Source organism: Desmodus rotundus, chromosome 4 (assembly GCF_022682495.2).
Source record: "Desmodus rotundus isolate HL8 chromosome 4, HLdesRot8A.1, whole genome shotgun sequence".
In the NCBI taxonomy this organism is placed as follows: domain Eukaryota; kingdom Metazoa; phylum Chordata; class Mammalia; order Chiroptera; family Phyllostomidae; genus Desmodus; species Desmodus rotundus.
The window spans coordinates 108,348,288-108,372,550 of record NC_071390.1 but is presented as its reverse complement, the minus strand read 5'-3'; the positions used below and the strand labels follow the sequence as shown (position 1 = coordinate 108,372,550).

Here is a 24,263-nt window from a genome sequence, read left to right as displayed (position 1 = left end):
CAAAGAGTCCTGCCCTCAGAGAGCTTACAATCTAGTGCAAATATAGTAATCTTTAAGTTTGAATTGTATGTTAACATACTTTCTTAGAAATCATTTCCCTTGACAAGTGATTAATCACCCAAGTTCACTGGAGATGATATTTTAACCATATTGATGTTTAGTTAAAATATGCAATGGTATGAATAAAAACTTTTAAAGTCATGAGTATTCAGAATAGCTAACCAATTTCATCCCTTTTTAAAACTTTAATTTCTGCACTGAAAACATTTCCTCTCTATCTGCAAAACAGCAAATCCCCTTGTCTACTGATCATACTCTCTGTTGATAATCAAATCTACCTAACCCATTTGCCTTTAATTAGAAAACTGACGATCTCAAGTGGTTTACCTCCATTCTTAGGACATAGACTCAACCTTCTTAATTGCAGTTATCACGAAGGACAAAATTCATAGTATTAGGCAACGACTCCCTGTAGCAAGTGGGTAGATGGACAAAAAAGCTAACTGTGCCCCCTTCATAATTAACAGCAGCAAGTCTGGAATGAATTATTATTAACCTCCCTGCAAAGGCCAATGATGACTTCTGGTCCAGATGGAGGCATAGACAGACATGGCTCGCCTCTTCACACAACCACATCAAAATTACAACTAAAATATAGAACCACCATCACTCAGAGCCATCAAAAATCAAATTGAATGGAAGTCTGACAACTACAGAATTAGAGAAACCATATCCAGACTGATAGGAGGGGCAGAGACAAGGAACAGGCCAGTCCCACACCCACTTGTGGGGGATAAAAATTGAGGAGGAATATCTCAGAAGTGATGAGTCCCAGCCTCACATGAGGCCCTCCAGCCCAAGGTTCCAGTGCCAGGAAGGTAAGTCCCCACAACTTCTGGCTGCAAAAACCAGTGGGAATTGGGTTGGTGGAAGAAATTGCTTAATCCCTAAGCAGTTCCTCTTAAAGAACCCACACACAGACTCACATACTCAGACATACTCCCTCTAAGCTCCAGTACCAGGGGAACAGCTTAAAAGGCACCAATGGTATACAGGGAGGAACTAAGTATTTGCCATCAATGTGAGCAGAAGCCATTGTCCCTTTTCTAAACCACACCCCCCACCACAGAGTCAGTAAGCTGATGCCATATCTGAGACTCCATTAACCTGGCTAACACTGTTTGACCCTCCTTGGAGATCCCCAGAGACCCTGCCACCCAAAACACCAGCCCACCCAAGCTGCTTTTCTATGTGAATGGCTTGTCTTGCCTTATGCTCCACAACTTCCTAAATCCTATCAACAATAGTTGGCTTCAGTAAGCCCCAGGCCCAGCACTAGCAACAGCCAGCTTAGAGTCACAGCTTGGCTTCACCTGGGAATTTCCAAGCCCAGCACAAGTAGCAGCCATCTCAGATTATTTTAGAACTCAGGCAAGGTGGCCCCAGGCAAAACACAAGTGGGGGCTGACTTTGGCCTGCACCACCTAGGAAACCCCAAGGTCTGCACACTCAATGGACAGCTATAGACCACACCACCATCCTCCCTCTGCATAGCTGATCCTCTACAGAGGGTGCAGGCTGGTGGTCAGTGGTCACAGCCAATCCTTGCAGCTGACTGGCCTCGGTAAATCCCTCCATTGATCTGCCAATGGCAACCAAGGCTCAACTATAAGAGGAGGGTATACTCAGCCCACACGAAGGGCACACCTCGAGTACCCAGCTTGGGTGAGAGAGGAGGCTGTGCTACTGGACCCTCCAGGATGCCTTTAAGCCACACTACTACCAAGACACAAAATCAAAGCACAGGGAGGAGGCCAAAACTGAGGAGACAAAGAAATATGGCCCAAATGAAAGAACAGATCAAAACTCCAGAAAATGAACTAAACAAAACAGAGATAAGCAATCTATCTGATGCAGAGTTTAAAACAATGGTTGTAAGGATGTTAAGGAACTTAGTGAGGACCTCAACAGCATAAAAAAGATTCAGTCAGAAAGGAAGGATATGCTAATTGAAATAAAGAACAATTTACAGGGAAACAGCAGCAGAGTGGATGAAGCCAAGAATCAATGATATGGAACTTTAGGAACCAAAAACAACCAGTCAGAGCAGTAAGAAGAAAAAAGAATTGAAAAAACCATAAGGATAGTATAAGCAGCCTCTGGGACAACTTCAAGAAGTTCAACATTCTCTTCATAGGGGTGCCAGAAGAAGAGAAAGAGCAAGAAATTGAGAATCTATTTGAAAAAATAGTGAAAGACAACTCCCCTAACATGGTGAAGGAAATAGACATACAAGTCCAGGAAGCACAGACACTCAGAAACAAGATGGAAGCAAAGAGGCCGGCTCCAAGACACATCATAATTAAAATGCCAAAGGTTAAAGAGAGAATCTTAAAAGCAACAAGAGAAAACAAGGTAGCTAGTTACCTACAGAGGAGTTGCCATAAGACTGTCATCTGATTTCTCAAAAGAAACTCTGCAGGCTAGAAGAGATTGGCAAGGAATATTCAAAGTCATGAAAAGCAGGGACCTACAGCCAAGGTTGCTCTACCCAGCAAAGCTATCACTGAGAAGTGAGGAGCAGATGAAGAGCCTACCAGACAAGAGAAAACTAAAGGAGTTCATCATCACCAACCCATTATTACATGAAATGTTAAAGGGACTTATTTAAGAAAAAGATGATCAAAACTATGAACAATAAAATGGCAATAAATACATATCTATTAACAATTGAATCTAAAAAACAAACTAAGTAAACAAGAACAGAGACAGAATCACGGATACGAACATTTTAATGACTGCCAGATGGGAGGGGGTGTGGGGGAAAATGGGTGAAGTTGTGAGGGGATTGAGAAGTACAAATAGGTAGTTACTGAATAGGGGATATAAAGTACAGTACAGGAGATAGAGTAGCCAAAGGACTTATACGCATGACCCATGGATATGAACAATGTTGGGGGGACTGCCTGAGGGAAAAGGGGGAAAATCAGGACAACTATAATAGCATTATCAATAAAATATAGTTTTTTTAAAAAGCCAATGACTGATACATTTAAAAAGAAGAAAACTCTGGTCTAGGTAAGAAAAGTGTGCGTGTATGATAGGGAGGGTAAAAATTAATCAATCATTGTCCAGTTTTTATTTAAAATATGAAAACCCAAGGGGCTCAGTGGAAGAAAGTGACTCAAAGCCTAGAACTGCCTCATTAGCTCCACGTGTATTGGAAACATAAAATTCATTTTATGCTTTTGACACTTATTGAGACTAATTTCATTCTATGATAACAGTATGGCTCTTATACAGAATATCACCTATAAATATGGTCAAAACAAAGAATACTGTACTAAAGTCAAGAAAAAGTGTTTGAGTTAATGAATATGCAGTCTCAGGTAAATCATTTAACTACTGACTCGTTAGAGGTTCTCACTCAATTGAAAATACAATACTGATATCTATCTTATAATATACAGGTAAGAGAATGCCAAATGAATTATGTAAAAAATATAAAGAGTTCTGTAAATAAAACTATATTGAAAACTTTAGAAAGGACAGAAAAAGCATTAGTTTCAGTAATAAAATGATTGAACCTTCTTAAACTCTTTATATTTCAAGCATAAAATATGAAACAGATTAGTACAGATGATTAAGGAATAAAAGAAATTTTAAGAGATTATTTAAAAGGTCATAATCTTAAAACTTTAACTTTCAAAGGGGCTGAACAACATATACAGACATTTGAAACACAGGTCAGCTTATTTTTGCATATACATTTTGAAAACTTTTCATTTTCTGCGCTCACTTTTCTCCAATACTCAATTGCATACACCTTTTTCCCATTAGTTAATTAGTCTACAACTATCTGAGAGTCAATTTTATAAAGCATTCAAATGGCATGGCTAAGAACATAGTTATTATATATGAATATATCCTCATGTTACACAGCAAACGATCAGAAAACAAGTTATGAATTCCACAATGTTCTCAAAAACCCAAAAGGAAATAAGAGAAAGGGGAGAGATCAGGAAGATCAGAGCAGAAGGAAAATGACTCACTATGGAGACAACTTAGGGTGAGCAGGATCTGGAGTGGTAGAGGGGAAGGGCACTGGAGTGTAAAGAGGAGTGATGCCTGTGGGGAGGCACTGGCAAGACAGGAACATGTTAAGAAAGAGCAGGAGAGAAATATGGACCCTAGGGGTAAGAGCACATTAACTGCCTTGAAAGAGATGCAGAGATTTTGGTATGGATTCCAAAATTGCAACAGTATGGGCTTTACAATATGATGAGCTTTTAAAAAATATTCAGTCATCAATATTAAAAAACTTAGAAAACAAAAACCAAGCTCACACCTAATGCAATCACCCCAACAAAACCACAGTTTCTTTCTCTAAAATCTCACTAAATACAGGATTTTTTGAAAAGCTAAAAACACATTAAGGGAGAAAGGATATCAGCAAGATTAGACAGAAAATTGATAGAAACATAAAGGTATAAAACAAATTTAAAAACACACACAATACAATAGGACTCAATACTGGAAATAAGTAGAACTACATATGCACAGAAAGGAAAGTTAAGAATGGACGTGGACCTGGGAGAAGAGTGGGTGTGTGTTCAGTTTCAGAGGTAAAGTCTGTGGAGACAATGGCACTTTCATGGAAACAGGCTGTGTCTAGCAGTTTGAAACACAGAACTTAAGCAGTCAGTTGTTTGTTCATATAATTAAGCTTCATTATCTACTTAGCAAAATTAGGAAAGTAAAGTTGCTTTTAATATAAATATAATGCCTTTTAAAACCAAATACAGGATTCTGTATTACTATTTTGAACAATCTTTTTACAATTTCCTTGGACAAATAAAAGTTATAGCTTACATTTTATAACTGATATGGTCCACAAAAACAGTGTGAGATACTACTTGCTTGTGCATTTAGTCCTAAAAATGGCCATTTATGACTCTTGTAGACAGTTCATGTTCAGGCTTTATGCAACTAAAAAGTAGGTCTATTTTGTGATATTTGAATCCTTTGCACTTTCCTAATTTAGTTTCAATAGAAAATCAAGTTACTTAGTCCTGTTAGTGTCTGAATTAAAGAATATAGCAAGAATTGTTGATAGATTTTTAATTGTTCATTATTTCAATACACTATCTTGCAACCTTAATTACTCTGTATGTGGTGTTTAAATTTACAGGAAGAGTATTTCTTACCAGGTTGTGGCTGCTTTCTGATTCTGGGATTCTGATTGCCTTTTACTACATTTACCCTCCGTTTTTGTGGAGATTTCTTCACAGGTGGCTTAGCCCTCGGAACAGTTTTGACTGGAGATTTCTCTTGCTTCCTTGCCCTTTTAGCATTCGTGGCAACTGGAACATCTTTAGAAATAGGAGCCTCTTGGTTTTTCCTATCCAATTTGGTTGTCTGTACAAACAGTGCAGTCAGCACTTCAGCACCTTATGTAGAAAAAGGGGTAGGGGGCTCAGATATTTATCAGCATAGCTTTTCCTTTTTTTAGGATGTAACTTTAGTAATGAGGAATAAAATATAAATTTTTGGATATTTCATTAAAAGATTTTTTTTTTAACAAAGCAAGAGTTCAAAGTTCTCACATAAATATAAAACTATGAATTTGCTAAGGGTCAGTCTGTATCCCTATCAGGTGAAGAAGAAAATTATCAGAGTACTAACTTTAAAAAACAAGGCATGACTTGACTTAATTTTTCTAAAAATCTCCATAATTTGCCCTGAACAGTATGGTTCAGTTGGTTGGGCATTGGCCTGCAAAGCAAAAGGTTGCTGGTGCGATCCCATTAGGGTGTGTGCGAGAGGCAACAGATAATGTTTCTCTCTCACACTGACGTTTCTCTCCTTCTCTTTCTCCTTACCTTCCCCTCTCTCTTTAAAAATAAATAAATAAAATCTTTAAGAGAGATTAAAAAAAATCTCCATCTTTCCAAATATGGCAGGTTAAGGCTGAATATGCTAGTTCATAACACTGGGAAATAGATAATGCATTGTACACAAAAGCAACACAGACCCTATAAGGTAATGTGGTTGAAACTATAATCACACTTCATAGAAGAGATTATACATTTATAAAGTGCCATCTTATATATTTCCCTTTACTAATCCTAAATATTTAAGTCTTAATACCACTCCCAAAAACCCATTTTTAAAGACAAGACAGAAAAGAGCACACTAAACAAAGTCTTCACCTGATTTAATTTCCTACAAATGTGTTATAACTGCTCTCTCTCTTACAAAATGCTTAGCTTTGCTTCTCACATGGAAAAAACGAAATAGCTAAAGATGGAGGCACAAGAGGAAAACACAACTAGTGGCCACCTGCTTATATAACATAGTATAAAGTGTTTTAACCTTGTATGAGTTAAAATAGTATAGTAAATGCTCCCTTTGGACACTTATTAATACATTGTACCCATTGACTTTATATAACTTCAGTTGTTTCCCACCAAAAAAAATTAGCCCCAAGGTATCATATAATCATACATATTAATGTTGGCAAGTATCAGTATTTTAAAATTACATTATACAGAAAACAATATTTCTAATTGAGAACAGAAAACATGATACTGAACAGTTAAGAAATTGTGATGATTGCTAGTGAAATGTAGAGACCAACTCATTTCATTTTTCAGGAGGGGGAGTTAGAGAAAGGAGTGGGTTTAAAAAAGCTTTAGAATCTCTTCATGTTGTACCCCTATTAGACCCCATGTCCCTGGGTCTAATTATTTCCCTCCCTACTAAATAATAAAGCAGGAATTTTTTAAAAAGGAATAAGATCTATTTTTCAGCCAGTTACAAATTTTTAGCATAAAGAAAGGAATATAAACAAATTAAGAATATAAAGCAGGAAACAGTTAAGACTAAGAAGAAAGAAAATAAGATGAGATGACCAAGACCTAGGGGGAAGTTTTTAACACATACACAACAGGGAGGGAAATCTCTCACAACCCGGGTCCTGGGAGGAAAAACTGAAACATGAAAAAACAAGGTTGTCCTGCAGGGACTCCTCTGCATTCAATGCCACTGTTTTCAAACTGCATGCAATAATCAGCTGATGGTTTATAAAGTAAATTTAATGGGTTGCAACCAGATTCATTCTTAAATGAAACAGAATGGTATAGAAAATATCAGATTGTATTACACACAGGGCAAATGTCTTTTGAAATTTTTGTTTCAGTCATGTGTGAATTTGTGTGTACTGGACTACAAAATAAAACATATTTCTTATAGTGGATGAAATTTAAAACATTTGAGAAACAGACTATATATACATTGAATTACAGATAATTTATTTAACATCTTAAAGTAAATTGGTTCATACACAGCAGAAACTCAGTATGGTTGGCCTGGAATTTATTTGTAAGTAGCTATAATGTCTGATTCACTGCTTTCTATTACCATACTTTGCAGCATGCTCCTAAACACATACACAAACACCATTTTCACAAACTGTAAAAGGCCAAGAATAGCTATTTGTTGAACCACAGGGTAAAACCCTAATCATCTAGAATCCTGGGGCTCTACATAGGCCTGGTGTTTCTTCTCTAGGCACCAAAATTTCTAGAATCAAAATAGTACAGATAGGGTTGACATACCTTTTTGTGAAGGACCAGACAGTACATTTTCAGCTTTGAAGGTCCTATGTTCTTGGTCACAACCACTCACCTCTGCCAACGTCATGTGATGTAGCCAGAGACAACTGGTTGAGGAGGGGCCCTTTGACCACACTTTGCTGATCCCTTCTCTAAGATGTCACATAGTATATATAGTGCCCTACTTTTCAACAAAATACATTACCTATAATCTGAGATGGCTCTAAGGCCAAATCGTGTTGTTTGTTGTGCTATGTTCATTAAAGTACATTTAACTACATACTAAATGTCTCTAGACTGATTCTCACTCAACTTTTACAGGGCAACAAAACCACTTGTGCAACAGTTTCAACATATAGGTCCCTAGGGCCACTAAACATTGTTTCAATAGGTCTATGGCAGGATCCAGGTCACCTTTTTTAAAACCTCTGACACAGATAAAGGATTAGAAATTCTGCCCCAGACTGTTTAGTTTTGGAGGTTCCAGGCATTTCTCCTCCCCTCTTTATACCTGTTTAGGCTATTGCTGGTTATTACTTTTTGCTGGTATTGGTATGCCTGATTTTAGAAAATTCTCATCCTTCACTCTTACTTGTCCGAGTATAGCTTAGAAACAGTAAAACCATCTTTCTAGAATGGCACATAAATAACTGATGGCTTGAGCAATTTTAAAGTGAAATATGCTTTTGGTGGGTGGGCTTATGAGGAGCTATCTTACAGTTTTTCCTGTTTCTTGATTTTAATCTGTCATCTGCCTTAATGCTTCTCAAACTTAAGCATGCACACAAATCACCTGGAGAGCAATGTTGACATTTCTAACAAACTTCTGATACTGCGAAGCTGTGGTCCACAGTGATCAGACAGGAGCAGTGTTAGAATACAACACTTACAACTAACTCATTTAATAGTCCCCATAAGTCATGCTTACCTCTTTTTCTTTTCTGAGGAAACTGTCCTTTAACTAATTTGAGGGTTGCTGGAGGGACTGAGCCCTTGTTTGCTCCAGCAGGAGTTCTTTTGAGGAAGGGACGGCCCAAGTTCATTCTTTTACTCTGCACCACAGGTGGCGTGCTGGCCTTTCTCTTCGGCTGAACTCTAAGATTTGATGCTGGATTTAATGGAACCATAGTTCTCTTCCTAGCTTTAAATGTTCCTTCAGAATTCTTTTTTGTTTCAGTTTCTCTTCTTATTTCTGCCTCTGAGTCAAGAAATTCAGAATCTGGAGTCATAACTAAAGAAAATCCAGCATCACAAATTCCATCTGAAATACAAGGAGACTGAGGACACTCTGCCAATAAATCTAACGCCATAGATACTTCCAAAATGTAACTACTAGGATCTGAAAAATAAGACTTCAACTGAGTTAAAGACTTTAATGGGCACTTTTCAGCTGGAGGAACCAAGTCAAAACTATTGGACAGTCTGCCAAAAAATGCAGTCTCTTTCATTCCATCCTGAGAAGTGGTAGTCAAAGGACTTCTCTCCATCTTGCAAAATTCTTGGAAATTATGCTTTACTAATGTGTTTAGACAGATTCCTTCTTCAGTAAGTGATTTCTTTGCTTCTAGCAGGGCACAATTAAGGGCAGGTAAAATAGGTACCACCTTCAATGAGATGTCATCTTCAACTTTCAAGTCTTTAAGCCCTAAAATATATATACATACGTTAAAAACCTACAATGTTTTAGATTACAAAATTATAGGATGGTTAAATATAATACAGTGTTCCAAATGGATATCAAAAGACTTATTTAATGAATATATATACATATATATATATCCATGCATATGTAATCACATGAGAGAGAGAGACAAAGAAAATGATAACTGGAAAAGAAGCATTGAAATGCAATCACCAGGTCAGAGTGAAGAGGGATGACCTGCCTCCAAGCTCGATCTCATCTGACCAGGAGCCCAGCATCAGCTCCATGTGCCATCAGAGCAATAGCACTGGCATTTAGAGTTGGCAAATTTACTATACTACTTTTTAATGATCATTTTCTGCTTTTAAAATGTCTTATTTATCTTTACCTTATATAATTTCAAATATTTTGTTAAAAAATATTTACTGATTTTTGGGGAGAGAGAAAGAGAAATATCGGATTTGTTGGTCCACTTATTTATGCATTTATTAGTTGATTCTTCCATATGCCCTGACCTGAGATTGAACTGGCAACTGTGACATATCAGGATGATTCTCTAACCAATTGAGCTACCCAGCTAGGACCATTAAAAAAAGAAGTTACAATGCTAACCAACTGAGCTGAAAAAAGTAAGAACCTTAAGTAAGCCCCAAATTTCATCACCTTCTCTATCAAGTAAAATTTTTTTTTAAATTAAGTAATTAAATCAACTAGTCTGTGTTTTACTTCCTCTCGCTTTTTGAAATGCTCACGTTTGCCAGCAAATCAATAACCTTAAGAGAAAAGAGCGATATATAAAAAAAATTAAGAGTTATCATAATAACTTAATAAGTAAGAGTTACCATATCACTGAGAAGTGAGTAATAAAGTCCTAGAAAATTTATGAGTTATCAATAATAAAGACCCTCAGGTCAAAGACCTCTGGTACCTACTAAACTGAAGTATGAATTACATTATTTTTAAAGAAAAAGTAACTGCAAAATTAAGAAAACATCAAATTAGTCCTAGCTAAATATATCTGCACTTGAGCAGGTATTGTAAAAAGGAATAAAAATACAAACATGAATAAACAAAAATGTGGCTAGACATCTAGACATTAAAATTCCTTTCTTTATCATTTAAAAAGTAACAAGTAAAGAAAAACAAAATATAAAAAGGTTCTTGCTCTAGCCAGGTGGCTCAGGTGGTTGGAACATCGTCCGTACACCAGAAAGTTGCAGGTTTGATTCCCGGTGTGGGCACATACTTAGGTCATGGGTTTGATTCCCAATCAGGGCACATACTGGAGGCGATCGACCGATGTTTCTCTGCCTCTCTCTCAAATCAGTAAACATATCCTTGGGTGAGGATTAAAGAAAAAAAAGGTACTAATGTACTACCAACAGTTCATACTAAAGTAGCATTTTTCCAGACAACTTTATTATTTCAAGAATTTAGAGCCCTGGCTAGTGTGGCTCAATTGTTTGGAGCACTGTCCTGCAAACTGAAAGGTTGTGAGTTCAACTCCTGGTCAGGGTACATGCCTAGGTATAGGTTCAGTCCATGGTAGGGGCATGTACGAGAGGCAATCAACTGCTATTTCTCTTTCACATAGATGTTTCTCTCCCCCTCTCTCTTCCTCCCTTCCCTCTCTCCTCCCCCCTCTAAAATCAGTAAGCATGCTCTCTGGTAAGTTTAAAAAATTTTTTAGAAAGGTGGAACCCAGAATAATCTGTAATAGACTATTATAAAACCTATGAAATAGAACTTTTTAAGTCTGCTAAGTAAAGTACCTATCAATTTAAAATAAATAACCATAGTTCTGACGCTCTGAGAAACCATATACAGAAAATGTCTTAATGAATTGGAGGGGGTACACACTACAACATAACTCTCCAATGTTTATTCAAACAAATCCTGTGCTCTTAAACACCAAATGGTACAGGCAGTGATGTTTCTTACTTGAATGGTAGTTAACATTTAAAAAAAAATTTTTTTAAGATTTCATTTATTTATTTTTGGAGAGGGGAAGGGAGAGAAGACAGGGAGAGAAGCATCAATGTGTGGTTGCCTCTTGCTCGCCCCTTACTGGGTACTTAGCCTGCAACCCAGGCAATTGGCCTAGACTGGGAATTGATAGAACCGATGACCCTTTGATTTGCTGGCCGGCACTCAATCCACTGAGCCACACCAGCCAGGGCAGTAGCTTACATTCAAAAATAAGAATGAAGTCAGAGCTCTGGACAGAAGAGGGAGGAGTGTTGGAAAGGAGTTAGAAGCCAGCTGGAGAGTTGGTTGTTTGACCATGGGCAAACTTAAGCCTCAGTTCCCTCATCTTTGAAACGGTCATAATAAGAATACCTATTTTAAGGGCTACTAAATCAGTTACTGCATACCTACAAAACCTGACATAGTAAATGCCCGAAAAGTACAAACAGCTATTGCAATTATGTTGTTATAATTGGTAATGTATTGCTTAGTCCAAAAAAAGTGATGCCGAAGAAAGTGCAGTTCTCAGTTTTGAATAATGGAATGCAATTTTATGAAATCAACTTTAAAAACATTTTTGTATTGGTTGTTGCTCTATAAATGCTACACACAAATTTATGTTTACAGTGTGATTATAAAACGAGGAAAATTTCCTCAGATGACAAAAAGAAATGACTCATCTTACTTTATTTACTTGTTCAGCAAACATTTATTATTTTTTATGTGCTTGGCATGGCTAGGCAGTAAAGATACAACAGGATACAAGAAAGGCAGGCATTGAATCATATACAAATAAATACTTAAATTTAATTAATGATAAGCCTAGGGTACTCACTGAGGTCAGAGTGGTGACGGGGAATCATAAAGTGATATTTAAACTGACACCTGACAGGTATAAATAACAGACCAGACTAGGTCAGAGCTTCTCTTGATTTTATTCATTATCTAGTCCCCCACACCAAGAACCTTTTTAGACTTCATTTCCTAACTGCCCTCTAAAATTTTAATACCACAGATAAGTTGTATATCTATTTATTTACTGTATAAGTAACATTTTTTGCACTATGGAGGTAAACACCACCCAATAAAAGGGAAGGACAAGTAGTCCAGACGGAGAACTGCATCTGTGAGAAGGCCATGAGTCCTACTTATTTGGTAGACTGATAAAAGCACCTCCTAGCTATTGTAGGGTGTTTTTAAAGATGATTTTTAAAAAAAAATTTTTATTGTTATTCAATTATAGTTGTCTGTATTTTCTCCCCATCCCTCCACCCCACCCCAGCCAAACCCACCTCCCTTCCCTGCCTCCACCGTTCTCCTTGATTCTGTCCATGTGTCCTTTATAGCAGTTCCCGTAAACCCCTCTCCCCACTGTCCCCTCCCCACTCCCTCTGGCTATTGTTAGATTGTTCTTAACTTCAATGTGTCTGGTTATATTTTGTTTGCTTTTTTCTCTTGTTGATTATGTTCCAGTTAAAGGTGAGATCATATGGTATTTGTCCCTCACCACCTGGCTTATTTCACTTAGCATAATGCTCTCCAGTTCCATCCATGCTGTTGCAAAGGGTATAAAGATGAGTTTTTATTTTCAAATCACTTTTAATCATAGTTAACATGAAATATTGTATTAGTTTCAGGTGTATAATGTAGGGATTCAACATTTATATGCCTTACAAAGCAATCACCATTAAGTCTAGTAACCACCTGTTACCACACAGAGTTATTACAATATTATTCTCCTGGCTATCATTGTTCAATACCAAATAAATTCAGTTTTGAACATGCTGAATCTGAGGAACATCAGAGACATCTTAACTGAAAAAGTTAATTGATAGGTGGATATCTGGGTATGAAGCTCAGAGGGAAGAGTAAGCACGCAAAGGGGACGAAGAAGAATTGACCAGGGAGGTTAAAGGAAAAGTTATTTAAAAGAATACTTACTAGGGTTGACAGTAACTTAGATGAGGACAAAAAATATGCAACAGATTTAGTGAAATGAAAGACACTGTGCCTTTACCTGTTGACAGGGATGAATGGAATAAATGTAATCCATGTATAGCCACATGCTCATCTCCAAAATCTATATAGAATGGCAATCAGAAGACAAGTTAGGTTGCTGACCTTATAAAATAAAAGTAAACATGCTGAAAATAGTTTTTTAAAAAAATTATCCTTACTTGTTTCTGATATTAAGGCTGATGATGTAAGTAAAATGAAAATCCCACGATCTTCTAAGCATTTGATGAGTGCCTTAAACATTAAAGAAAAAAAAATTCAATTCCTTTCCTCCCTCAACCACACTCAAAATTCTCTGAAAATAAATAAATGAAAGTAAATAAATAAATATCTTGAAATATTAGTGTTTATTGGAACCAGGAGAATTTTGCCCCCAGTATTAGGAATTGCAAGTCCCTTCAGTACTCAATTAATATTGGCCCAATTAGGGCTACATATAATAACTAGGACATCAAGGGTTAGTTTTAGGATGACAAACCCATCAGAAAAGACTTATTTCATTTTTTCATTGAGATGTTTAACATTTCATACAGCTAAGTAGCCAATTTGTTACCATTTAGCTACTACAAATTCAAGGTGAATTAGATCTATGATTAGCATCTTAAGCTCATGTTTACATACAACATGTCAACAGAATACTGAACTAGACAGACTAGAAGATTCTATCTAATGAAAGAATCCTTTCCACAGCATTTTGAGATGGAAAATAATAGAAAATAACATAATTAGCTCCTGAGGCAACAGAAAATGCAGATGAAAATAAATTTTTTCTCTCCTTTTGCCCTCCACCAGTCTTCAGCAGAATCTTGAACTCAAAACAAACAAACAAAACCCCCACACAAAACAAATAAACAAAAACAAAAGAAACAAACCATGACATTTTAATGTTTACAGCAAATTGGGGAGTTTATCTAAAAACCATCATTCTAAATCATAAAAATAGTTCCTCTTTTCCGTTACTCACCATTTCTAAAGCCTATACAAAGATAAAACCCAAAGCTCATACAATAATTTTTCAGTTAAAAAAAAACTAAACAAAATATACCAATAAAACATTCTATTTTAAAAATTGATAGGTCAGAAGCCTAAAACTAAGGCAAATAGACAAATTAATAACATTTCAAGTATGAAAAAATATTTTTCTAATATTTCTTAGTTCTAATTACTATAGTAGAACTAAGTTTTGACACTGACAATTCATTCACATAAAAATCCTCATAGTGAGTTTCCATACCCTTCTATTATAGCCCCTATGCACTTAATAGTTTACATCTTTGTCTCCCCACAGCCTTAAAGTTCCTTGATGGGAGGGACTATTTTCTATTTTTGCCTCCGGCACATAGTTAGCACTCAAGAAAGAATTACTAAATAAATATATCAATAATTACATATACCCACAGCTTTGGTATCTATTAAATTGCAAACAGGTATAGTTCTTGTTTCATTTTCTACTGATGTAAAAAATTGACAATATTTAGTTTCTACACTGTTCTGCATTTTAGTTTTGTAAAATAGATAAAAAGTAAAATCCCTATCTACTTAAAACCATACCTATCTTACAAAAAAAATGTGCAAATGAAACAAAAATACGTAGTATAAATTATTAGACTCTTAAATTATGTGCTGACAGGGCTACATAAAGTTCCTATTTTAACTTTTGTGGGGAGAAATCATAAAATTTTTTAAATGTGTACTCTTAGTTACTTACACACAGAAAATATCTAGCCACACATGTGCTTAACACCCTTTTTAAAAGAGACCTTGCTCTGTACTGTTCTTGAAGTTCAGTGTTCTAGGTACAAGCCCACACATAGTTTATTCTAGGGTTATTTATTGCTCATCCACTATACACCAAGGTGTCAAAGATACTTAAGACATGATACTTGCCTTCAAGAAACTCAGCGTCTAGCTGGGGAGACTGGTATGTAAAATTATTCATAATATATGAAGAAAAGTATGGAGCAATGAAGAGGACCTTAAATGATGTGTAATTTCTATAACTATTATTACTTAACAGGTTTCAAAGCCAAGTTCTGCACCAAGTCTCTATTATTTTCAATACTACAAGCACTCGCAAGTAGTCCTTCACTAATGCATTTTCTTAAAGTATCTTTGGACTTTATTCCTCTAACTTCCAAAAATAACATCAACTATGGTTCTTCAAATATTATAGCCTACAATTCTATAGTAGATACTGAATAGCTATCCAGTCCGCATCCAATGTTGCCCATTCCAACTCCTTACTACAGACAGAGAGTTCTCTGCTGTGGAGTACCACTGCAGTTTGGGTGGGACTAACTTCATACCCAATTCTGGAAGGCGAGCTCTGAATGGTCTGAGCTAATTAGTGTAATCCATTTCCTTTGCAGTTACTATCTGAGAGATGTACAGATCTTTCTCTCTTCCCCCACCTCCCTCCTCCTTCCTCCCTCCTCCCCCCTTTTTCCCCTCCATCCCCATCTCCCTCTCTCTCTCTCTCTCTCTCTCTCTCTCTGAAATAAGGGAGCAGTAGCCCTGACTAGCAGTCTCAGTATGAAACTATCACAGAGGAGGGTGGAGCTGAAAGAGAAAATCCTGAGCAAACAGTACTTCAACTTGCCTTATCACCTAGAATTGAAAAGTCAAGCCTGTTAAATTTCTATTGTTTAAGCCAGTTTGGGTTTCTGTTACAAGCAACTTAAAGTATGTGAACTGACGCTATCCCTAAGACAGCTTATCTTCAAAGCTTCTACACATGTTCTACTTTAATTTACTGATTTCTTGTTACTTACTATGGGGGACAGTCCATCATGTCAGTAAAGGGCTCAGAACTTGTTTGATCACTGTCCTAACACTCACACCATCTCCTTTGGGAAGTTTAGGAATCACTCAGGAAAGAGTTAGCATCTACTCCTACCTTCACACTGAGGAACCCTGGTTAACATTAACAGAAGTCTTTAGATCTTATCTATTTCTCAGTAGAGTATTACTTTCTATACTGGAAAACAATAGAAGCAGCAATGTTTTTCCCCCATTATAAACCTATGGATGGACACAGGTCACTTTTAAAGAACTGTCTCACAAGTGGTCCTTTGATTAATTCAAAACCACTAGGGATCTACTCAATTCTTTTGTCATAAAACAAACAAAAGGAATGAGAAAAACTGTCCTTTTATTCTTAAAATCCGTAGTATAAACTGACTAGTGAAGCATAAACTAAGATGCAAAGAAGATGAAAATGTCAGTCCACAAATATTATGTCAATAATGTCAATAAATATTAAAGGATAAAAATCCTTTCGGCAAGCTAAAATGATTTAATTTAGGCACAGCAACTAGTAATTTGACATCAAATTCTTAATTTAAGGAAAAAATTATTTTAAATTGATCATTCTTACCAATTGCTTATTTTTAATGACTTCTGTTACTTTATCTATTTTTTCTCCTTGTTTGTTTGATAGTTCAACTTCATACATATTGAAGCACATATCTTGGCAACAGACTGGACAAAATCAGAAAAACATTTCTTACTTCAAAATGCTTTTTTTTTAATAATCAATTTATTCATTTTATATAAGACAAAAGAAAAACTAAGAATACGATTCAAAAAAATTATCAACCAATGTTCTTAGTTATAAAACACCTTAATAAAGTTACTGTATACAGTATTTGAAAACAATGCTTTCATTTATATTGATACTACTATAACAAGGCAAATAAAACACTATATAAATAATATGAACATCGATGTTCAGTGAATTAATCTAAATGACAGAGACACTTCCTTTTCATTCTTTCTGCTTTCCCCCTCTCATTTAGAAGTATGTAACTAGGATGATAAGCACACAATGCACTATATAGGTGATGTATATAGGTACAGTACATTTGAAACTTATATAATCTTATTAACCAATGCCACCCCAGTAAATTTAATTAGAATAATAAAAAAGAAGTACATGCATAAATGAAAGTGACAATCATAAAAACTGTTCTCCTTGAAAGAAATGGTTATGAGTCTTCAACTATTTGTAAGCATATCTGTTTATTTAAAGCCCTCAATACTCTATTAAAGCTAGACTTTGCAATCTTAGATGAAAATACCTTACATACTTTCTAGCTGGCCTCCAAGGAACTTAATCACATAGCAACTCTGCAACTTTCACAAAAGACTCTTAAGAATCACTTAAGGAAAAACAAAAAATTAAGTGTATGTATAAGAGGAATAAATAACTGGAACAAAGCTCCAGACATATAGTGTTATCATTAGATTTGAACAGACCTTTTTGCTGCTCCAAGTAATTCTGTTTTCTAAAGGCAGCTTCTGGTAGTCTTTTTTTCAAAGATGACACTTTCATTACATACTTAAAATCTAGTTCATGTGGTCTAAAGAACAAAACAAAATCATGCAATGTAATAAACACTGAAACTATATATAGCTTCATACATAATATTTGGTTTTCTAATATAAACGCCAACAAAAATATTGTAACCACAAAAAACAACCTTTAAATTGGTAAACTCCAGGTCAAATAATATGTATATTAATAAATATTATAGATTTTCAAATATATGACACCATAAACTGTGGTCTGCAAATCTGCCCACATTTTTCTGAATATATGTATTTTTGGTATAACCAAAATACTCAAATGTGTGGAAGAATTATGCATACTGTAATGATTGAAAACTTTTGACAATATTGCACTGCCTACCACGCAATGTCACAGAACAAACCACACTCAGACTTTTGCATAATTTCACCTGAATTTTTTCCTTCTTTAAAACTCATTTTGAAATACTTATAGACTTACAGATGCCCTCTTGCCCCCTCAATACGTCTCTGTTTTTCCTTAAAAAAAGGGCATTTCCCTATACAACCACAAAACAATTAGCAAAATCAAGAAGTTAACAATGGTATATATAATACAATTAATTAACCTATAGACCTTATTCAAATTTTGCCAACTGTCTCACTAAGGTCCTTTATGACAGAAGAAAAATTTTTTATAGTCTAGAGTCCCATTAGGATAACACGACATTTAGTGTATGTCTGTTTAGTCTCCTTCAAACAGAAAAAGTGTCTGTCTTTATCTTTAATGATCCTGTATTTCTGAACAATGTACACCATTTATTTTGCAGAATGTCCCTCAAGCTTGGTATGTCTGTTTCCTCCTGATCTGAGAGTGGCAGGAATACCACAGAAATGATATCATGGTTTTCACGTGCTTTCTGATGTGATGCACAAAAATACTAATTCCATTTCTGACAATGATAAGTGCTAAGTTAAGATGGTATCTGCAGGTTTTTTTCCATTGTAAAACCTGTATTTTTCTCTTTGTAATAAGTAAGCAAGCTGTGGGAAAACACTGTGAGATAAGTACATACCATCAAACTTTCACCTACTATTTTAAGCATCCACTCATTATTATGGTGTTGCCAATCGTGATTTTCTAATTGCATCATTCTGTCTACACTTATTAGTTGCATTCTATAGTAAAAAAGAACTTTCCCTTCTTTGTCATTTATTTATTCACAGAATACTTACTTTATCCTATGGATAATATCTATCTCTCTCCTTAAAAAAGGCCAATAAAAAATTAATTCAAATAGCACATTATTTTTCATCTTATATTTCAATTAAATTAAGTCTACCTTTCAATGGTTTTCAATACTAAGGATAGATTAAAAAATATTTCGTAAGATGCCCTTCACTGTTCTCCAGAAGAAAATATAATTCATTATAATGTAAATACACAGCAGCTACTCTATTTAATACTATACCAGTCTAGGAAAATCATGTGACTATTAGAAAATCAGATACTGAAAATCTTAATAAAAGACTCAGTAATATAATTAAGTGGCTATAATCTGCTGTATCTACTATCTAGGCAAACCCAATTTTGGGGGGGAAAGTCAAACTTCTAGTATAAAATCATTTTCCCACAAATGGATTAAGATACTAAAATTTAAAAAGTGAGCTGTCAAAGGTTATAAAACATTTATTTTAAAGCCAAGGCCGGAATTTAGATATGAATTTAGGTCTCCTGTGTCATGATCCTAGATACTCTATGCATCTGGCCCAGAAGTACTCTAATCTAAAACCAAATACAATTGCCATATTTCATATCAGTGCCAACAAGCAAGAATTCAAAAATGAGAATTGAAAAAATTATACAAGCATTAGTAAAGAACACAAATTCAGTACTTACAGTTGTGTTGGAACCACCGTACCATAAGAGGACCACAGAGTTATTTCACACAGCAAACAGCCTTGAATAATTAATTTCCCTTTCCATGGAGAGATGAGGACTTTAGGAAACGAGGGTAAGGAAAAAATGAATTATTTTATTTATGAACAAAACATTTACTTAAAAAAACTTAAAAGAATCAATTAAATAATTCCTTACCATTTTCACTGAGTTCAGGTCTAGGAAAAAAAAAAAGAAGTAATTTTGTAAGAGCAAAGTAAACAAATCCAGTAAAACAAAGTATGTACGTAAATTACTTACATGCTTTTATGACTCGGTGCTGCCATCTTTTTAGGTTCTCTGTACTGAAAAGCGACAATTACATAAGGATGAATCTGTCTAGGTCGCTCAGTAACAGTGCTGCCTGAAAGTTCATACAGGTAATACTGAAAGAAAAAGATTTATAATCAGGGTAGCACTATACAGAATACTGTATGTGCCAAACCGATGGCAACCCACCCAGTCCTGAAACTCAACACATTAGACACATAAATGTACCTTAAAAATGATTTATACCTGACTCAGTTCAAAGGCGCGAAAATGACTTGTCTTGTGAGAAACCTTGTTAGTATTTGCAGCCACGTGGCAATCATAGCCAGAAGATGGGCTAATATAGTTAGCTGTATAATTCTCAGACACAAACTTGACTTTTCCCTAGAATGAAAATATTATAACTAATCACATGTATTCAAATAGCAATAGCCTTGCTCTAGGATTCATTTACAAGCAGCCGAATAAAGATTTGGATATATATGAACTAACAATTAACTATAATAAAAGTCAGAACTATAGTTCCTGGAAAATTATCTTTAAGATCAACAACAGTTTTAATTATTCATGAAGCCCTTAAAATTGTATTTAAAAATTGCTATGTTTGGGCATCTCAGGCAGCTGTCTACTTTTTTATTTTTAATTTTATTTTTTTCCATTACCAGTTAGTCCTCTTCTACAGTGCCCTAAATCCCGCAATCACCATACTGTTGTCCATATCCATGAGTCCTTTTTCCTTTTTGCTCAATCTATCCACTTCTTTTATCACCATATCAAAGGAATACATGAATTATCCCATATTTAAGAGAACCGTTTCTTTAAAATAAAAATTATACAGCTTACCAGACAGACTGGTTATTCAATGACTATAACATAAAAAATGACAAATGAAATCTAAAATTCCTGAAGCTAAGTTTCCAAACTGAATGTTAAGTTATCGATTGTAAATTACAGACCAAGATACATCTATTACACCAGGACCCACAATTCGGCAAGAAGAAAATACACAATAAAGTGCTTAACAGACCACTGGCTCTGATTTTTAAACAGCCAACAGTATTTCCCCTTAAAGACTTATCTTTTTCAAAGGTTACATGTCTTCCAGAAAAAAGAAGAAAAAAAAACAGCAGTTGACCTTACCATATCATGAAATACTATACAATGATTTTTAAGGCTGTTTTGAAAAACATAGTGACATAGATGGGAAAAATAAAAATATACAAAATATATACCAAAATGAGGTATAAGACTGCAACTTTTGTTTTTATTTTTATAAGAATTTAATTATTTAAAATAAATTTTTTGTTTTGTTTTGTTTTTTGCTGTTAGGGTCCTGCCTCTTCATTTATAGCACCACCGAAGGCAATTCTTTGGTTTAAAAAGCCAAGGAATGTAAACAGTATGTACCACAACCTGTATCTTCTCTCCATTAAACGTTTATCTTACAATGTTGAGCATGGCTGGCTTTTGAGCAATAAAGTAAGGAGGACTGAGAGCAAGTAGGCAAAAACTAAATAGCAGAATCCACCAAACATGGTGGTATACAGGGGCAAGAAACCAAGGGCAAGGCAATCTGACATAATTAAGAAACCAAACATTTGTTATCTGAGCTGACAGGCATACTTTCTGCGGCAGAACTACAGTACTTATCACGAACAGGAGAGGGAGGACTGACAGAGGAAAAGCAGTGACTGTGTGCCAGTGCAATGTTACTTTCCCTCCAGTTCTTGGGGACAAATTTAGAAATATAAAGTGTTTATTATACTCTTAAAAAAATTAGTGTTGTTAGATTTATTTACTTATTTTTAAAATATATTTATTGATTATGCTATTACAGTTGTCCCATTTCCCGCCCCCCTCATTCCACTCCATCCTGCCCACCCCCTCCCTCCCACATTCCCCTATAGTTCATGTCCATGGGTCATACTTATAAGTTCTTTGGCTTCTACATTTCCTACACTATTCTTACCCTCCCCCTGTCTATTTTCCACCTATCATCTATGCTACTTATTCTCTGTACATTTCCCCCCCTCTCCCCCTCCCACTCCCCTATTGACAACCCTCCATGTGATCTCCATCTCTATGGTTCTGTTCCTGTTCTAGTTGTTTGCCTAGTTTGCTCTTGTTTTTGTTTTAGGTGTGGTCGTTAATAACTGTGAGTTTGCTGTCATTTTTACAGTTCCTATTTTTTATCTTCTTTTTCTTAGATAAATCCCTTTAACATTTCATATAATAAGGGCTTGGTGATGATGAACTTCTTTAACTTGACCTTATCTGAGAAGCACTTTATCTTCCCTTCCATTCTAAATGATACCTTTGCTGGATACAGTAATCTTGGATGTAGGTCCTTGCCTTTCCTGACTTGGAATACTTCTTGCCAGCCCCTTCTTGCCTGTAAGGTCTCTTTGGAGAAATCAGCTGACAGTCTTATGGGAACTCCTTTGTAGGTAACTGTGTCCTTTTCTCTTACTGCTTCTAAGATTCTCTCCTTCTGCTTCATCTTGGGGAATGTAATTATGATGTGCCTTGGTGTGTTCCTCCTTGGGTCCAGCTTCTTTGGGACTCTCTGAGCTTCCTGGACTTCCTGGAAGTCTATTTCCTTTGCCAGATTGGGGAAGTTCTCCTTCATTATTTGTTCAAATAAGTTTTCAATTTTTTGTTCTTCCTCTTCTCCTTCTGGCACCCCTATAATTCGGATGTTGGAACGTTTCAAGATGTCCTGGAGGTTCCTAAGCCTCTCCTCATTTTTCTGAATTCTTGTTTCTTCATTCTTTTCTGGTTGGGTGTTTCTTTCTTCCTTCTGGTCCACACCGTTGATTTGAGTCCCAGTTTCCTTCGCATCACTATTGGTTCCCTGTACATTTTCCTTTGTTTCTCTTAGCATAGGCTTCATTTGTTCATCTGGTTTTCGAACAGATTCAACCAATTCTGTGAGCGTGTTGATAACCAGTGTTTTGAACTGTGCATCCAATAGGTTGGCTATCTCTTCCTCGCTTAGTTGTATTTTTTCTGGAGCTTTGAAGTGTTCTGTCATTTGGGCCTTTTTTTTTTTTTTTGTCTTGGCGCGTCTGTTACTTAAAGGGGTGGAGCCTTAGGTGTTCACCTGGGTGGGGTAACGCTGGTCACTGTGCTGTGACGCTGTACGTGGGGGAGGGCCGAGAGGGAGCAATGGCGCCCATTCCACTCTCCACCGGACTTCAGTCACTGCCTCTGCTACCCACAATCAAACTGGGCCCCTCTGGTGCTGGTTTCCAAGTGGGTGGGCTTGTGCATGCCCTAGGCCCCTGTGGGTCTCTCCAAGGACCTCTCCTGTGAGGCTGGAAGTCTCTCCTGCTGCTGCCCCAACCCCCACGGGCGTTTTCAATCAGAGGTTTGAGGCTTTATTTCCCCACGCTGGAGCCCTGGGTTGCGCGGTCTGCTTTGCTCCCCACCGTTAGTCCCGGTTTATCTGTGCGCGAATGTGGGGCTGCAGAGTGCTACCCGCCGCTCTGCCTGCCCAGTTCTCCGCCACTCTGCCTGCCCAGTTCTCTGCCACTCTGAGTCCGGCCTTTTCGGTTTATCTGCGCGAATGTGGGGCCGCAGGGTCTGCTAGTGCTCGGACTGCCTGCCCCGTTCGTCCCACACTCCGCCAGTCTCAGACCCGCCACAGCCACTGAGTCCTCTCTGCCCCGGCTGCCCATCTCTGCCCCTCCTACCGGTCTGGATGAATGTTTATTTTTTATTTCCTTGGTGTTCGTGGACTTCCTTGCCGTTCGATTTCCTATCAGTTCTGGTTGTGCAAGGAGGCGCAGTGTGTCTACCTACGCTGCCATCTTGGTTCTCTCCTCTGATCTCGTGTTGTTAGATTTATAACCATATAACTTAGAAAGGTAAAAGAAAAGCAAAAACAGCAAAAAACTCTCACAGAATATGTCCTCAAAAAGCCCACCAACCTCTAAAATCAGTGCTTTCCTACTACTTGAGTGAAAATTCTCATCGCAGGACTATTAAGGGCATTTAAGAATTTCTGAATGCCCATCAGTAAATAAGTGGATCAAAAACTATGGTACATTGACACAATGGAATACTATGCAGCAGAAAGATGGAGCCCCTACCCTCTGCAACAGCATGGATGGAACTGGAGAGCATTATGCTAAGTGAAATAAGCCAGGCGGCGAAAGACAAATACCATATGATCTCACCTGTAAGTGGACCCTAATCAACAAAACAAACAAGCAAGCAAAATTCAACCAGAGACACTGAAATAAAGAATAAACGGACAGTAACCAGAGGGGAGGGGGATAGTGGGGGAAAGAAGGGAAGGTTTGTCAAGAACAAGTATAAAGAATCCATGGACAAAGCCAAAGCGGGTAAGATTTAAGGGTAGGTGGGGGTGGATGGGGTAGAGGAAAGAGGTGATGGGAAAATGGAGACAACTGTACTTGAATAAAAAAATAAATTAATTAAAAACAAAGCAAAACAAAAAAAGAACTTCTGAGATCACTTATAGGTGCCACATGAAGCTATAAACAAGGTCTGGATGTTT

At 36.5% G+C, this 24,263-nt stretch overlaps 1 protein-coding gene across 8 annotated transcripts in view; it reads right to left on the bottom strand.

Moving 5' to 3' along the window:
• TASOR2 (transcription activation suppressor family member 2) overlaps positions 1-24,263 on the bottom strand; it is a 69,481-nt gene that overhangs the window by 23,738 nt on the left and 21,480 nt on the right. For 5 of the 8 annotated variants that reach the window (XM_024580641.3, XM_024580625.4, XM_045186685.2 and 2 more), the window contains 10 exons: positions 19,985-20,122; positions 19,730-19,854; positions 19,628-19,647; positions 19,430-19,529; positions 17,500-17,603; positions 16,619-16,722; positions 13,404-13,476; positions 13,244-13,306; positions 8,545-9,261; positions 5,208-5,450 (listed from right to left, as the gene is read on the bottom strand). In XM_024580641.3, coding sequence (XP_024436409.2) covers positions 5,208-5,450; positions 8,545-9,261; positions 13,244-13,306; positions 13,404-13,476; positions 16,619-16,722; positions 17,500-17,603; positions 19,430-19,529; positions 19,628-19,647; positions 19,730-19,854; positions 19,985-20,122 — 1,687 coding nt within the window. The remainder of the gene's footprint in view (positions 1-5,207; positions 5,451-8,544; positions 9,262-13,243; positions 13,307-13,403; positions 13,477-16,618; positions 16,723-17,499; positions 17,604-19,429; positions 19,530-19,627; positions 19,648-19,729; positions 19,855-19,984; positions 20,123-24,263) is intronic. The other 3 variants (XM_045186701.3, XM_024580616.4, XM_024580634.4) reach the window with 2 other exon arrangements.